General features: G+C 33.6%; 1 protein-coding gene across 4 annotated transcripts; it reads left to right on the plus strand.

Moving 5' to 3' along the window:
* Positions 1 to 927: 927 nt before the first annotated feature.
* LOC134846909 (focal adhesion kinase 1-like) lies at positions 928 to 11,530 on the plus strand. Of its 4 annotated transcripts, XM_063864328.1 has the most exons (5): positions 928 to 1,184; positions 1,636 to 1,752; positions 6,252 to 6,791; positions 7,130 to 7,257; positions 10,566 to 11,530. In XM_063864328.1, the coding sequence occupies exons 2-5, from the start codon at positions 1,746 to 1,748 to the stop codon at positions 11,505 to 11,507; spliced, it is 1,617 nt and encodes a 538-aa protein (XP_063720398.1). In that variant the 5' UTR covers positions 928 to 1,184; positions 1,636 to 1,745; the 3' UTR covers positions 11,508 to 11,530. The 4 variants fall into 4 exon arrangements, with proteins under 4 accessions (XP_063720398.1, XP_063720399.1, XP_063720397.1 ...); XM_063864329.1 differs by lacking the exon at positions 1,636 to 1,752; XM_063864327.1 differs by lacking the exon at positions 928 to 1,184 and having other exon boundaries at positions 1,203 to 1,752.
* The last annotated feature ends 3,740 nt before the right edge of the window (positions 11,531 to 15,270 follow it).

Consider the following 15,270-nt stretch of genomic DNA (forward strand, 5'->3'; position numbering starts at 1 on the left):
AAGGATAAAAAATTGTATTTTTTCGTTTTTTCTTCAAATTTCTTATAATTGAGCAAAAAATATAATTTTATTTGAGTAGTTTGCCGATAAAACACGGTCTGAATGTCTTTACTTTCAATCATGTCTGGAAAACGTGTTATTTTTCATCCTAGTATCACAGAATAATGTAATTTTCAAAAATAACATATACCAAAAAGTTTCATTGAGTAGTTTCCGGAGCTACACTTTTTCCATCTTTTATCCCTTTATAAAAAAAGAACACAGAAAAGCAAAAAAAAATTATGATTTAAATTGCAAATAAAAATGCGGTCGGAGCAACACATTCTTAATCTCTTTGTGAAATCACCTTCTTTGGCCACACCACGAGGCATTACAAATATTCGAGGATGAGTCGATAGCAAGTAAAAAAAATGGTTTTTCCAGAAAGTATCTAAATTCCAGATGAAAAAAGACGGGTATTGAATTATTTTTTGTCACCATTTTAGACTGGGGCTGCAGCATTAAAATGGCTCTAAGCATAAATTGAAAAATCCTAACTCCAAATTTTGATAAAGCTTTTCTTAAACAAAAGTAGGTATAAAGTTTGAATGTGGAAAACAGAACGAGATGAATTGTTTCGGGCATCATTTTTACTCTGATAAAAAACACTTGCTAATTTATTTTTTTTCAAAGCTATGAACAACCACAGTGCTAACTTAATTTTTTTTTTCGAAGCTACGAACAACCACAGTAGTTTCCCCTAATTTTAGCTTTGTTTTGGATAAGTTTCCTTTATTTAGAAGTTAAGCAAAAGATATACGGTTGACGAGCAATTCTCTCAAATAGTTTTCATGCTCTTGATGATGAATAGAATACCAAATAACGAAAAATTAGTCAGCAAATTCTTCGCATTTTTTCAATTATAAATTTGGTAATAAGTAAGCTTGCATTGCTTGTTTTGTTTGTTCTATCAGAATTGTGTAACCGAAAAAACAGTAAAAATCTCTGATTTTAATTCATTTTACGACTATATGGTTTGATGACTATTTGACGAGTTTAAATTGCTTCTGGCGTTTAATTGGAATTTTTGTTTGTCTTACCGATAAATCATCAAGAATTTAAATTCTCAGTGAAATCCAGCTGAAGGAAAAAGTCTGGATATTCGCCCAATTAATTTGTACTGTTATTTGAAAGCTGATAACACGGTTAGTGAAAACCATATGTATTACCTAATTTAGCCCAAATTTGTGACAAACTTTTTCAATTAAAAAAACTAACTGAGCCGGTTTGTTTTGTCTAAAGCTGGTTAAAATTCTTCAGTTTTCCCCCTACGTTTGTCAAAACAGCGAACACTTCTCAGTAAACTGCAATTGACTTCACTGTATAAACACTTAGTAAAAGAAGTCACGTACCATACTTAGTAAACCAAGGACTAAACCAACTTTTAATCCCATACAGTACTTTAAACTGCATGTCTAGTAGCATGGTCATGCATTTGACTCTCGGTTGGAAACTCAATTTGTTCAGCCAAACCATGTGAAGATTCTTCACCAACCAATTTCGTTCACTCTTCCCAGTTTAAATCGGTCGGCAATTTCCTTGTGAACGTCAAATTTCCCCACTAGATTTGCGTAATAACCCCAAAGTCTGTTTTAGACAAGTGGTTGAACCTGAGTTATTTGGTCAGCCCTAGAAAAATGTGTTCCTCTACCCTATTTTTATTGTGTTCCAGCTCACGTTAGAAATCTGTAGTTAGATCATTTGAAATGGCAGGTAATTAAGTTTTGAAATCTTGTCTGATCTCGCAGTTTATCACAAATTCTTGATTTTGATCAAATCTCTAATTTTTTGGTTCAACGTTTTCACATTATCTGATCTTTTAAATTTATTATCCCATTCATTTCAAAACTAATCACTTCACATGTCTTTACTCATTTTGGCTTGCCTCCCCTCGCCTATCACTAGTTAACCGCGAAACGGATTTTGATGGTTAGTTAAGTAATGCTTCAAAATATCTGTAAAGATGATTATGTTCGAATTTCGCGATGTTTGTTTTTGTTCATATTTATATAACTGATTATGAAGCCATTTAATTTCGTTGAGCAACTAGCGCAGAATCTGCCAATCACGCCTAATATTGTACTGAAAATTGAGCATTAGGGAAAATTTTTATTTTTTTCAAAAAAAAATCAGTTTTTTTAATGATATGTATCTATATTTTTTGAGATTGGTCTGAACAACAGAGAAATTGCGTTACATTTTACGTATTGATCGGTGTCATTACTTTTTTCATCGCTGAAATTGAAACGAACGCTGCTTCCGAGAATAATCTGAATACTCCTCTGCTACTCGTTTTCGGCTGAAATTTGCGCAACCAAAAAATAGTTAGTTGAATTTGAACTTTATAATGCAGTTAAAATTTTGTTCCACTTTACTTCATATGAAAGGGCATTTTTGTTTATTTTTCAAGGCCTTGATAATTTGGTGACCTACTTTTCTTAGACTTCCGTTTCTGTGACATTGTTTAGAACTTGATCATGTTTTTTGAGTCCAATTCTTTTTTGACTTGATAATTTTTGAGTTGCCATTTTTCTAGGTGAAGAATGCTTTTTCAATAATTTAGCGTCCGAGTTAGTTTTTGAATTTTTCACTCACCCCACAGGTTTGATATCTTACTTAAAATTGCGGGCTTAGATATATTTTTTGTTTCATCGAGGTAGCTAATGAAGAGACCGAGCAAATTAGTTAACAACCATTTTTCAATTTTATTCAGTACTGATACTTGATGCTTCTTTCTAGTTTTTGATTTCATTGCTTAAAAACGAATCACTAAAATTCAAAGCGAAAAATTCCGCGTTTCATTGGAAGTGCTTCTATTTGATCAACAATTATCTCAACTGCAGTGCTTCAGAAAGTTTCAAATAAAATATGCCTTCGTATCAAATCATTTGATGATACTGAACTGCAAAAGAAACATAGAAACCACGGTATTTGATTTTTTGTCCGTTTTTACTTTTTTTCCGGAACTGTAGATCAAATAAAATGTATCATTAATTAAAATATCAACCATTTTCTTAAATCGTAAAAGAGGAGTAGAGTAAGAAACGAAACCAAACGCAAAGATACACACTCTTAGGTCAATCTAAAAAATAATCAAGACTGCTCGTATCAAGGCTCAGCCCTGAATGTTCCGACCGCCTTTAAAGGTCTATGGAGTGGTAATAACATCAAAAAGTTAAAAATAGTAAAATAAATTGATTTCTTTTTAATTTGAGATTTTTTTGAGAAAACCATTCCCCCACAAGCGACATAAATTACAAAGCGATAAACTTTGCTCCTAGTAACAAATCAATTATGGCAAATAAGCTTCCTTCAACCAATTTGGATATTTTCTAAGACGAACTAAATCTCCGCTTACGCATAAATTGTCCCAAATTGGTCGAAATGGCAACTTTTAACCCCAATAATTTTACAAAAAATGATCACAGATGAAATATCTTTTCGAATTTCAGCTCAGGACAACAATGCTTTTTGAATGATAAAAAAATTTTGTCAAAAATTGCTAGTTAAAAAGTCGAAATTTGTCTGAAGAAAAAAAAAACCACCTCGAGCACAAATATCCCGTTAGTTTTGTTACAAAAGTCGGAACAAAAATCCAAGCAATGACTGCTAAAAAGAACTTGCAGACGAAAAATTTGAAGAAATAGCTATAGAATTTAGAGTAATAACAGTACCACTAGCATATTAACGGTTAGGAAAGCTAAGACAGTAAATTTGCAAAACACAGAACTGTCAGAAGTTAGCAAATTACAATAAAACAAAATAAAACAAAATTAAAGCAAAATTAAAGCAAAATTAAAATAAAACAAATTGCGCAATAAATAATCCAACAATTATGCTCTTTCTAATTTCGAGTTTTTATCAAAACAAACCAATTAAAAGAGATTACAAATGCTATTTTTAGTTATGTGTGAAAACTTTCCAAGATACTATGTTTGTAAAAGAAATTTGTTGGAAACGAAACTTGAAAAAGCCCTAGAAAACTTCAAAAAACCTGCCAATCTGTTGTGCATTAGAAAAAACCATCCTTACAATTCCATATAATGAAAAAATGTCAGTGACGAGAATCCAAAATAAGAATTTTCATTTGTAGTATTTTATATATGATTTTTTAATTTGATAAAAATAGGAAAGTATTTCGCGCTAATTTATTTGACTAGTAAGTTGTTTGACTAGCACTTAATTTACCCGAAAATTTATTGTTTTTGCCATTTTTATTAACTTCAAAACTCGATATTTAAAAGGTTATTTATATTTGTTCTCTCTTTTATAATGCATCCTTTTTGTTTGGATGTCTCAAATTTACACATTTTGTTTTCGATTTCAATCGAACGCCAAATATCAGAAAACAAACGTTTTCTATTGTTACAAAAGAAACTTTGCGCTTTGAATATTTCTTAGGTCTCCTATTAAAAAAAATCTCATATTTCTTGAGTAGCGGCGCGTCTATCGAGTTCCTTCGATATATTACTGGGTACTTTTTTTGAGGTGTTGACAGTTTCAAATGCAAGTTTTAAAAGGCCGGTTGCTTTTTTACTGAATTTATTTTGGAGACATGACTCTTAAAACTTGTTTGAGATATGTTGTTGGTTGTAAAAACAAAAATCAAAATAATGAATTCTTTAAGCTTTTATCAACGCCAACACTTAAGGAACCTGTAAAATTGTCTTAAAGCAATAGAACGTTTTTAGGACTGAGAACGCAAAAAAGTTTCACTTTTTTCACAAATGTGGCCTGTAGCAATTTCTTCGCAGTAATTTGAACAATTAAAGTCATTTGATATAATTTTTTAGCAAATGTCAATTGAAAAAATGATTTGCCTGAAGTTGCTAAGTAATATAACTTTCAGCTCTGTAGATAAGAATCTAAGTTTTTCTTGTATCAGGGTGAAATCTTGATTGCTTAGGCTGCTCTTTATGTTTCTGATGCAGTTATGACTTAAAGTAGAAAAAAATCAAAAAAATGATAACCAAAAGTTTTCCAATATCATCAAACGCACGCAATGAGTACAAAGCCATCCTTTTTCGCCTAATGTTCAATTATGGAAATAATGTTCACGAGTGCTGAAAATGATGATTCTTATAAAATTTTCACTATGAGAATTTTCAAGCGGACAGTTTTGTTAATTATTGGAGTAGTTTATCAGTTTCCGTTGTTTGTTTTTCCTTATTGTTTTGTTAAAGTGCAATTTTTTACTTTGGCACTCTTGCACTGAATCGTTTCCGAATACTAAAAAACTCCATAAAAAATTGAAAGTTAAAAGTTCAAACTTTGTTCAGAGAAAAAACCGCCCCGAGCACAAATATTCCGTCACTCACTTCAAAAGTCAGGGCAATAAATCTCCCGATCGCTACAGAAATTTTAATTGGGAAGATTTAAGAACAAAACTCAGACTCGTTAACTTGACTTGAATGCTGACCGAATTTACAACTGCTTCAAACTGGTCAAACATTAATTGACACAATTGTCAGTTTTATAGCCTCTTGAAAGGGCTTTTCAAATGAAGACTACGAAAGTAACCAAAACAAACAATGGCATTACTTTTATGCTCTTTTGTGCAATTTAAGTTCAGTTAACTTGAAACCTCATGTACTAAAACGGTTATCAAAAGCTAGGATTTATATATCACTAAATCTTAAGTCAAATCCTTTGTTTCTTGAAATTTAGTTTCGAAGTAAAGGAGCTTTCAAAGATCTAACTTTGCAACGGATCGGGATAAAATTAATCCTTATAAAATGTCGAAAGCAAATAAACAGACGGTTACTTTTAAGGGTACAAAATCCCTTCAGAACTGATTGAAAACACCTTTGTTAAGGCCTAGATTGATCCATATATTTACTGCACTTTTGAGTTATAAGTTATTACTCACTGGTATAATTAAATCTAATAAAACCTATCAAAATAAAACCCTCTAGACTCAAGTCAAAATATAAAAGAACGTTCAAACTTGCAATGTCTGAAACGAATGAATAGATCATCGATTTTGAAATGTATAATTTTTTCTTCATTTAGTGTTCTTGTTTTTATTGAAGCTTAATAGCATTTATTAAGAAATAAATACGTCTGAGGTGGGATATTTTTAGGGAAGCGGTTTTATTGATTTATTTTATTCTAGCGGTCAATTCTCGCGGAACCATTTGTTTACTCCAACCCACTGAATAACTTATTTACCCAGCTTACTGCAAGTTATTTGTATAAATTTCTTCATTTAGCTCTAATGGACAGTTTCCAATGTCTCCGGGCAATCGAGGTTCCCAAAGAACAGCTTACGATCATTCGGGAACTCGGCGAAGGTCAATTTGGGAAAGTCTTCCAGGGATCCATCCGGTCGCCGATGACCGGAACGGTAACCAAAGTCGCAATCAAAATGCTGACTAAAGTCGAACATTCTGCTCAAGATCATTTCTTCCTGGAGGCAATGACGATGCGAAAGTTTTCACACCCCCACATCATACGCCTATTGGGGGTCGTATCACAAACACAGCCAATTAGCCTAATTATGGAAATAGCCGAACACGGCGAATTGAGATCATTTTTGCAGCAAAACCAGATGAAACTTCAGCTGGATAACCTCTTGCTGTATTGCTATCAAATAGCGAACGCCCTGGAATATCTGGCATCAAAACAAGTCGTGCATCGAGACATAGCTGCTCGTAACTGTCTCGTATTCAATTTTGAGCTCGTTAAATTAGCCGACTTTGGGCTTTCAAGGCTGATGCAAGATCACAATTACTACCGAGCGAGATCCAAAGGTAACCACGCATGTTTTATTTTCAATTTTAAAGTATATCGCATAAAATTCACATCGAATTGATGGAAATAATTTTTTGAAAATTCCTTCTTAAAAAAATACTTGATCCACCGTTGCCATTGCACATATTTTTTGATATTTTTCTGATAATTTTTTGATAATTTTAAAGCAGAATGGAACACGGAGCCAAAACTCAAATGGTAAAGGTAATGGCACACTTCAAAAAGTAAACATTATGACATGCATGCGTAATTCTACCTATTAAGAGCATATCTGGGAGTTTTTCAAATATTTGTAACTCTTTTTATTGTTGATTTTAAGTTTGTTGACTGCCTGTAGGGAAGATGCCGATCAAGTGGATGGCTCCCGAGTCCATTTTCTACCGTCGCTTCACCTCCGCCTCAGACGTGTGGATGTTCGCAGTCTGCTGCTGGGAGATATTCATGTTCGGGGTCAAACCATACCAGGTAAGCCACACAACTGATGTTCGGCACTCTGTTTGCTCCGACCATTGAAAATGGAGAGGAACTTTGACTTAGGGTGATAATTATTTTTTTCAACCAATCACAGGGTACTACAAACAACCCTAACAATTTAAGAGGCTTCATTTAGCGCTTCCTTGGCAATCAAATGTTTTTTTTTAATAAAAAAAAATTAATCCACAAAAAAACTTGAAAAAATTTTATATAATTTTTTCTGAAAAATTTCTTCATTTTTTGTTTGTCATATATTTTTTGATAACAACTACTGTCAATTATGCCTTATTTTTTAAAACTCTCTACGCCTTTATATAGTTTTCTCATTTTTCTCATCATACCGCGCACAAAAACATGACACTTTCCTCTCTTAGTTTTTGATGAATGTGGTCCGAACAATATGCGCTACTTGCACAAGAACCGGCTATCTTTGTTGAATTTTGAATTTATTTTCCACACAATAAAAATCAAAACAATCGTCAAATTCGAGTAGTGCTCTTCAGCAAGCATCGAACCAACAGATCAACTGCATCCTTTGTTTTACCTACCATTGTTACAAATTTTTCAAGAAAAAAAACCGGTAGTCTACAACCGCAAAAACTTGCAAAAACTTGCAAAAATATCACAATAAATCTTGTTCACCGGTACAAACATCTCAATTTACTCTCTTTTCAAAAATCTTGCAATAAAAGCATTCCTTTACAAGAATTTGCCTTCCAAGTACACTGGATTATAGTCAGCAATCTAGGACTGATTTAATACCAATCACTTAGAAAAACAGCTAATTTTAAACAAGCTGTTTTTTAAGTTCACCGAACAAATGATGACAACGTAGGACAAATAACAATCTGTTCTTCTTTCAGATCACTGAGATGATTACACTTGCAAGCTTGCTTGAAGTTTGAAATAAATTTTTTCCGCAAAAAAATCAGGTCTCGTTGTACCCATTCATCGGAATGGACTGAGCATCATATAATTTCGAAGCTTTTCAGCCCTCATTCGAACGTAAACTACAAAAATTTCAAAACATTTTCTCAGTATCGAGAAAAATCGATTTGAAACTTTTGATTTCTAGTCTAGTTTTGTGAGTTTTGTCTATATCGAAAAAATTCAACTCGAAATATTAGTTTTAAATTGGCGAAAAATATTCTTAAGATTCTCTCAGCAATTTTGTTTAAATTAAATTTGTTATAGGTGAAACAAGTTTTCTGAATTTTTGAAAAATCATATTGCTTTACTTTTAGGCTTAAGTTTGAAATTTGATTTAATTTAGGCTACAATATAAAAAATTACAATCATTTAAGTTTGAACCGAAGATTTCCCAAAGGTTAATACGAACCAACAAGTGGCACACCTGAAAAATGAAAGAAATAATTCTCAAACAAGAAGTGATCTTGATTGAAAAACAAATCATTTTTGATAATACACAATTTTCAATTGTTACTTCACGCACTGATTTGACTTTTCGTTTAAAAAAAAATGCCACTAATTATTTGTTTTTGCATTTTGTAAATTTCGTCAAAGTGACTTTTGAAAAAAGTTTTAACAAATTCTGGTAATCTGTAATACACATTTTGTCAATGCCTGCAGGCTTTTGCAAATTATTCCGCCAAAAATATATGCTAAGGAAAGAAAACGTTCCAGGGTTTTCATCATATAATTAGTCTGACAAATATTAGATGCAAAAACTTTTTTGATTCTACTATGGGTGTGATTTGTCTTCGTTTTTGATTCAAAATCAATTTTTTTTTCATGTTTTTTCCGTCTATCCTTGATTTAAACAGGATATCATCTAATTTACAGCAAAATTTTCCAAAAACTGATAATACTGATAACAATAATGATTTCGCGCACGGATTTGACTTTTCGTTGGAAAAAAAATCCACTAATTGTTCTTTTTGCATTTTGTAAATTTTTACAAAGTGACTTTTGTATATGCGACTATACCAAAATAAACACATCTATTGTAGGAATTACAAAAACTATTTTTTGATTTTTTTTTTTCAAAAAAATATGTCTACTCTTGTCAACAACCCAAAAAAGTGTTGCTTGTTTTTCGACAATTCTTTGAGCATGTTAATGGAAAGTTAATTTTTGTTAGCCAAAACACCTAAATGTTTGCAGCAATGAATCGCTAATGTTTTCCAACTTATTTGGAGCTTATTCCAGCCAAAATCATGTTCTGGCATTACAACCAGAACATCAACTCCTTGATCATCCAAAATCATCCAAAATCAGCCAAAATCATGTTCTGGCATTACAACCAGAACATCAACCAGAACATTACAACCAGAACATCAACTCCTTGATGATTAAGCAGTTGCCAACGCGACAATTTTTTCCGAACTCGACATATTTTTTCCTCCCAAAATTCTTATCTGGCATTTCGAATCGTTTATGTTTAAACAGTTCTTATTTAACCAGTTTTTGCAAAATTTATATTTTCAACAAAAGATCTTTTTTCAGTTTGTTAGCATGGAAAATTATAGTATTGTGCAAATGAAACAGTCTGAATTTCCAAGACATTGTCAATTCAGTGAAATACTGAATTACAGAATTAGTGGTCCTAAAACTGAGCACAAACACCAGAAGAAATTGCTTCGTGTTCAGACTTTTTGCCATATATTTCGACATATTTATATCTACCAGCAAACTAAATTTTTACCAGGTCCAAAATTTTTTAAAGAAAAACAATACATTCCAGTTTTGCAATTATATTATCATGGTTTACAGTGTCTAATGCTTTTCTCAAGCCAATATACGTAGCAAAACCAAACACCTGTTTGTCAATGACTTCACGCGTGAGTTTAATGAACTTCTTTCAAGCATTCTTAGGTTGAAATGCAAGTTGTTTGGGCAAAGTAAAAATTTTTTGGCTTTCGCTTAGATTCTCTTTTTCACAACACAATTAAAAAACAACACAACTTGAAAAAAAAGAAACTGTTTTTTTTTAAATATTTGCTTATGTTTGTGGCCTGAATTTTCTGTGCTCTTTGCGCACCAACCTAATTGTTGTTTAACATTTCTTTTCGCATCATATCATCATAAAAAAATCGTGATTTGAAAATTTTTTCAAGTAAAAACTTTGGCAAAACTACTCTGAAGGTATATATCAATTTTGTGCAATATTTCTCTCCGAAAAAAAATTAAAAGCAGTCTTTTGTCCTCCTTTTTATGAAAGAAAGCAAACGAATTTTTCTTCCAAGGTCAATATGCAAAGTCTGGTTATTTCTCAATGAGATTTAGAAATAGGGTTTTTTGAATGTTCAAAATGAAAACCAAGTTCTCTTAAATTCTAGGGCATGAAGAACCAGAAAATAGTGGAGTGCATTGAAGGCGGACAGAAGTTAGCCAGACCCAACACCTGTCCCAAGAATGTCTACGCCACCTTAGAACAGTGCTGGGCAATGAAGGAATTCGAACGGCCCAATTTCACCACCCTCAATCAGAAATTCAAACTGTTATACGAACAATACGCGGGCACTAGTGTTGATAAACTAAGTGAGAACAGACCGAATTCCGGGAAAAACTCAGCAAACGACCAACAAATTGCAGAGAAAGAGTTTGAGTTGTTGCGCGAACGATTGGAAATGTCATTAAATCAAACTATAGATGATTCCAATTGGTTAATGAAACAAGAGAAACAGCTACCTTTTAAAATAAACAATAAAAACATTTACAAAAACGTCAACATTGGAAACAGTCAATCAAAATTGACGCCGGATATAAATTCAATGCGAATCGGAAGCGGTGATTCGTCAACATTTCTGGTAGCCTCAAGCAGCAGTCGGTCATCTTCATTGGAAAATCCAGAAAATCTGTCGACAAATATCAAAACCGAATTTGATTCAAACGCTGCTGAGATTTGTCAACTCGTCTATCAAGTTTGTAGTAATTTAGCAAGGGGCGATATCGATTCAAAAGTCCAAAACCAACCACTGGTTTTTGAAATCGGGTCAAAGGTCAGAGAGTTGAATCAATTTGTGAAAACGAAATTTGCGAATGTTTCTTCACAAGAATCTCAAATTGTCGCCACGATGTGTTGCCGAATTTTGGAAAGTGATGCTCAAGAAATAATACGTGGTTTTCGATTAGTTCAGCAACGACATCAGAATCAGAATAGAGAATTGCTTATCGCTTGTAATATCTTGATCGTAGACTTAAAAAACTCTATTGAAAAAATTAGTACATTACTGATGCCCACTAAGGGCAGTCGTATTATTTCTCATAGCTCAGTATAGAGGCAATTAGTCTAAAAAATATTAGTACGAAATTATCTTTTTTCAAGATAAAAACATATTGTGGACAGTGACTTTTCATATCACTTAAGAATCTTCATGCAGCTGAGCCAAAAAAGTTGTTTCGTAATTTTATATTTGAAAAACAAACTGCTGTAAAACAAAGACTATCTCGGCAAAGCGGTGAATGTAACGACTTGTCTAAAAAACTTTTTGAATTTATAAAATTGATTAAAAAATTTTAAATTATCGTTGAAAAATTATCCCCACACACAGGGATAGATTTAGAAATTTTTTGGAAAATTATTCCACCACACAAAATTACCCCTTCCTACTGTATTGGATTATATGGAAAACTATCTCGCACACGCCATTTAAAGGAAATAGTTATGCATTTAAAAATTAGCAATCTATCAATTAGAACAACTAGCATTTCAGCCAATTTAAAATTCAGACAATTCAGCCAAAAATATACAGCCAATTCAGCCTGAGACAATTCAGCCAGTTTTACAAGACGCCAGATTCGAAGGAAAAAAATCGGAACTGGGGTTATTTCTTGGTTTAAGGTCGCCGGTGGGCGCGCTATGCGCGCTTCGCGGCGATAACTGGCTCTAAATTTCGTATAGAGTCCTATCCTCTGTTGGCAAGCTCGCAACACGTTGGCGCGACTGCGGCAGTCTATATTATTGGCTGAATTGTCTTTGGCTGAATTGTCTGCATACTTTTGGTTGAATTGTCTGATTTTCAAATCGGCTGAATTGTCTGTGGCCGAATTGTCTGGACGCGATTTAAGAAGTAGCAACCTATCAATTAGAGCAACTAGCATGCCTAACCCAATTCAAATTGGAACAATTTTTGAGGCTTTTGCCGCTTACTCGTTAATAGCATGAAATTATTGCTCCGACTTTCGTAACGTAAGTAACGGAATCAAGGGCGGATTTAGGGGGGAGCTGGGGGAAGCGGACGCCTTCCCCCCTCAGGGAATTGACCCCCTGCTGACCCAAAGGGTCCCCCTTTGTACTGTTCTGAAATATCCATTTTTGGCTGACGGACCTTAATATTTTTCTAAGGGCGCCCTCGGCGCCAAAACATATTAATTTTGAAGGGAGAGCGCTAGCCAAAAAACGCAATTTTTTTGGTCAAAATTTTCAAAAATATTGCCTAAAAATGCTTTTTTGGCCTGTTTAATTTTGCCTAGTCAAAATAGGGCCTTTTTGGCGATTTGGGAGAGCTCAGAAAATCAATTTGATCAACCTAAAAAAACTTCGACAAATTTTTCGAAATTTTTTTTGAAAATCCGCCCTCTTGAGAAAATCCTAGATCCGCTCCTGAACGGAATATTTGTGCTCGGGGTGGGTTGTTTTTCTTCAGTCAAGTTTTGACTTTCTAACTAGCTATTTTTGACGGCATTTTTAAATATCTTTTGTTGGGGGGAGATTGTTAAGTAGATTACTTGCAGCGAATTTTCGACCAATCAGAATGCAGCAAAATTCGAATCTTCATACAACGCTCTAGTGCGAATTTACTGTTTTGATTTACAGAGTTGAAGATTCTGTGGTAGATACAATAGGGGGGAGATTGTTAAGTAGATCCGGAAGTCGGAACCTTCAAGGGCCTCGCCCTGATACGAGTAGTTTTCTTGCTCGTTTATTATCCCAATTCCGGGTTAAGAAATTTCAAATCCCCATGATTTTAATAACTTCAGAACAAAACTATATGCAGAGAAACAAAATTTTAATTTAGTGCTCAAGACAAAAGTAGATTTCAGATGATGGAAAAAATGTTGTCAAAACGGCGAGTTGAAGTGAAACTATTCTGGAAGTAACTGAAAAACTAAATCAAAGGCTGTTTTTAAAGGAAATAGTCTAGAGAAAATATCACTAACACTTTGATTTATGAAATAAGAATGTTGAATTCGATTTTTTGAAGTGCTCTATAACTTTCTTTAAAAATAAACTTAAATTGAAGTACACATCATCTTCTTCGAAAATTAAGTTTTTGATGGCAAAAATACTAAATTCGTTTTGATTCGTCATCTTTAGACAATAATTTTTCATAGAGTCGTGAAAACTTCAGGTCAAAACAACTTAAAAAATTGCAAGAGCTTATTTTTTTTTACAAGAACGTGCATGAAACTAAAATTTTTTTCAAGCATTAATTTTTAATGCACCACAAATATGCTGGCATATCAGACAAGCGATCTGGTCAAGAGAAGAAAAAAATAAAAATTACCAATTTTTTTGAGTTTTTGTTCGGAAAATTGAAGAAGTTTTTAAAATCAAAAACAGTTTCAGCGGCATTAAAAGGCTTTCGGAACAATCAAAATTTCCTTTTGATACAACCAGTTTATTTATAGCCTAGTGAAAAAACTCGATTATTAGTCCAAAAAAGTTCTCCGATCGCAAACTAAAATGGGCGATTTTCGACAAATCGCATAATTAGACTGTATCAAAAAAATAGGAGATTGTATCTTTACTGAAAGTTTTAAAAAAGCAGACGAGGAATTGTTTTTCTACACTCACATGGACTCCTCTCAATCAAGCGCGGATCTAGGAGCTTCTCTCTATCAGCCATTTTGAAAAACGCTTGTATACCCTATCATTGGCTTCTATGATTCCAAAATATTTGTAAATAAAAAAATAAAAGTGCGAACTTTATTTCTCCAAAATATATTAGGGTTTCAGCATTGCCCGTCAAACTTCTGCTGAGAAACTGCTGAGATTTGTTAGACGATCTACCGATTTTTCTTATTAAAATAGCAATCCGCAGAACCAATTCCTTAAACCTAAAACGAACCACTGGTTTTTAAAAGTAAACCACAAAAGTTCAATCATTTTGCTTAAATTGTCTGATTTTCAAATCGGCTGAATTGTCTGCGGCCGAATTGTCTGGACGCGATTTAAGAAGTAGCAACCTATCAATTAGAGCAACTAGCATGCCTAACCCAATTCAAATTGGAACAATTTTTGAGGCTTTTGCCGCTTACTCGTTAATAGCATGAAATTATTGCTCCGACTTTCGTAACGTAAGTAACGGAATCAAGGGCGGATTTAGGGGGGAGCTGGGGGAAGCGGACGCCTTCCCCCCTCAGGGAATTGACCCCCTGCTGACCCAAAGGGTCCCCCTTTGTACTGTTCTGAAATATCCATTTTTGGCTGACGGACCTTAATATTTTTCTAAGGGCGCCCTCGGCGCCAATACATATTAATTTTGAAGGGAGAGCGCTAGCCAAAAAACGCAACTTTTTTGGTCAAAATTTTCAAAAATATTGCCTAAAAATGCTTTTTTGGCCTGTTTAATTTTGCCTAGTCAAAATAGGGCCTTTTTGGCGATTTGGGAGAGCTCAGAAAATCAATTTGATCAACCTAAAAAAACGTCGACAAATTTTTCGAAATTTTTTTTGAAAATCCGCCCTCTTGAGAAAATCCTAGATCCGCTCCTGAACGGAATATTTGTGCTCGGGGTGGGTTGTTTTTCTTCAGTCAAGTTTTGACTTTCTAACTAGCTATTTTTGACGGCATTTTTAAATATCTTTTGTTGGGGGGAGATTGTTAAGTAGATTACTTGCAGCGAATTTTCGACCAATCAGAATGCAGCAAAATTCGAATCTTCATACAACGCTCTAGTGCGAATTTACTGTTTTGATTTACAGAGGTGAAGATTCTGTGGTAGATACAATAGGGGGGAGATTGTTAAGTAGATCCGGAAGTCGGAACCTTCAAGGGCCTCGCCCTGATACGAGTAGTTTTCTTGCTCGTTTATTATC

Source organism: Symsagittifera roscoffensis, chromosome 5, assembly GCF_963678635.1.
Source record: "Symsagittifera roscoffensis chromosome 5, txSymRosc1.1, whole genome shotgun sequence".
Taxonomy (NCBI): domain Eukaryota; kingdom Metazoa; phylum Xenacoelomorpha; order Acoela; family Convolutidae; genus Symsagittifera; species Symsagittifera roscoffensis.

Excerpts from the sequence above, each read along its gene's own strand:
- LOC134846909 (XM_063864328.1), top strand. Across the intron at positions 6,792-7,129 it reads CTACCGAGCGAGATCCAAAG|GGAAGATGCCGATCAAGTGG; the intron begins GTAACCACGCAT and ends GACTGCCTGTAG. Across the intron at positions 7,258-10,565 it reads TCGGGGTCAAACCATACCAG|GGCATGAAGAACCAGAAAAT; the intron begins GTAAGCCACACA and ends CTTAAATTCTAG.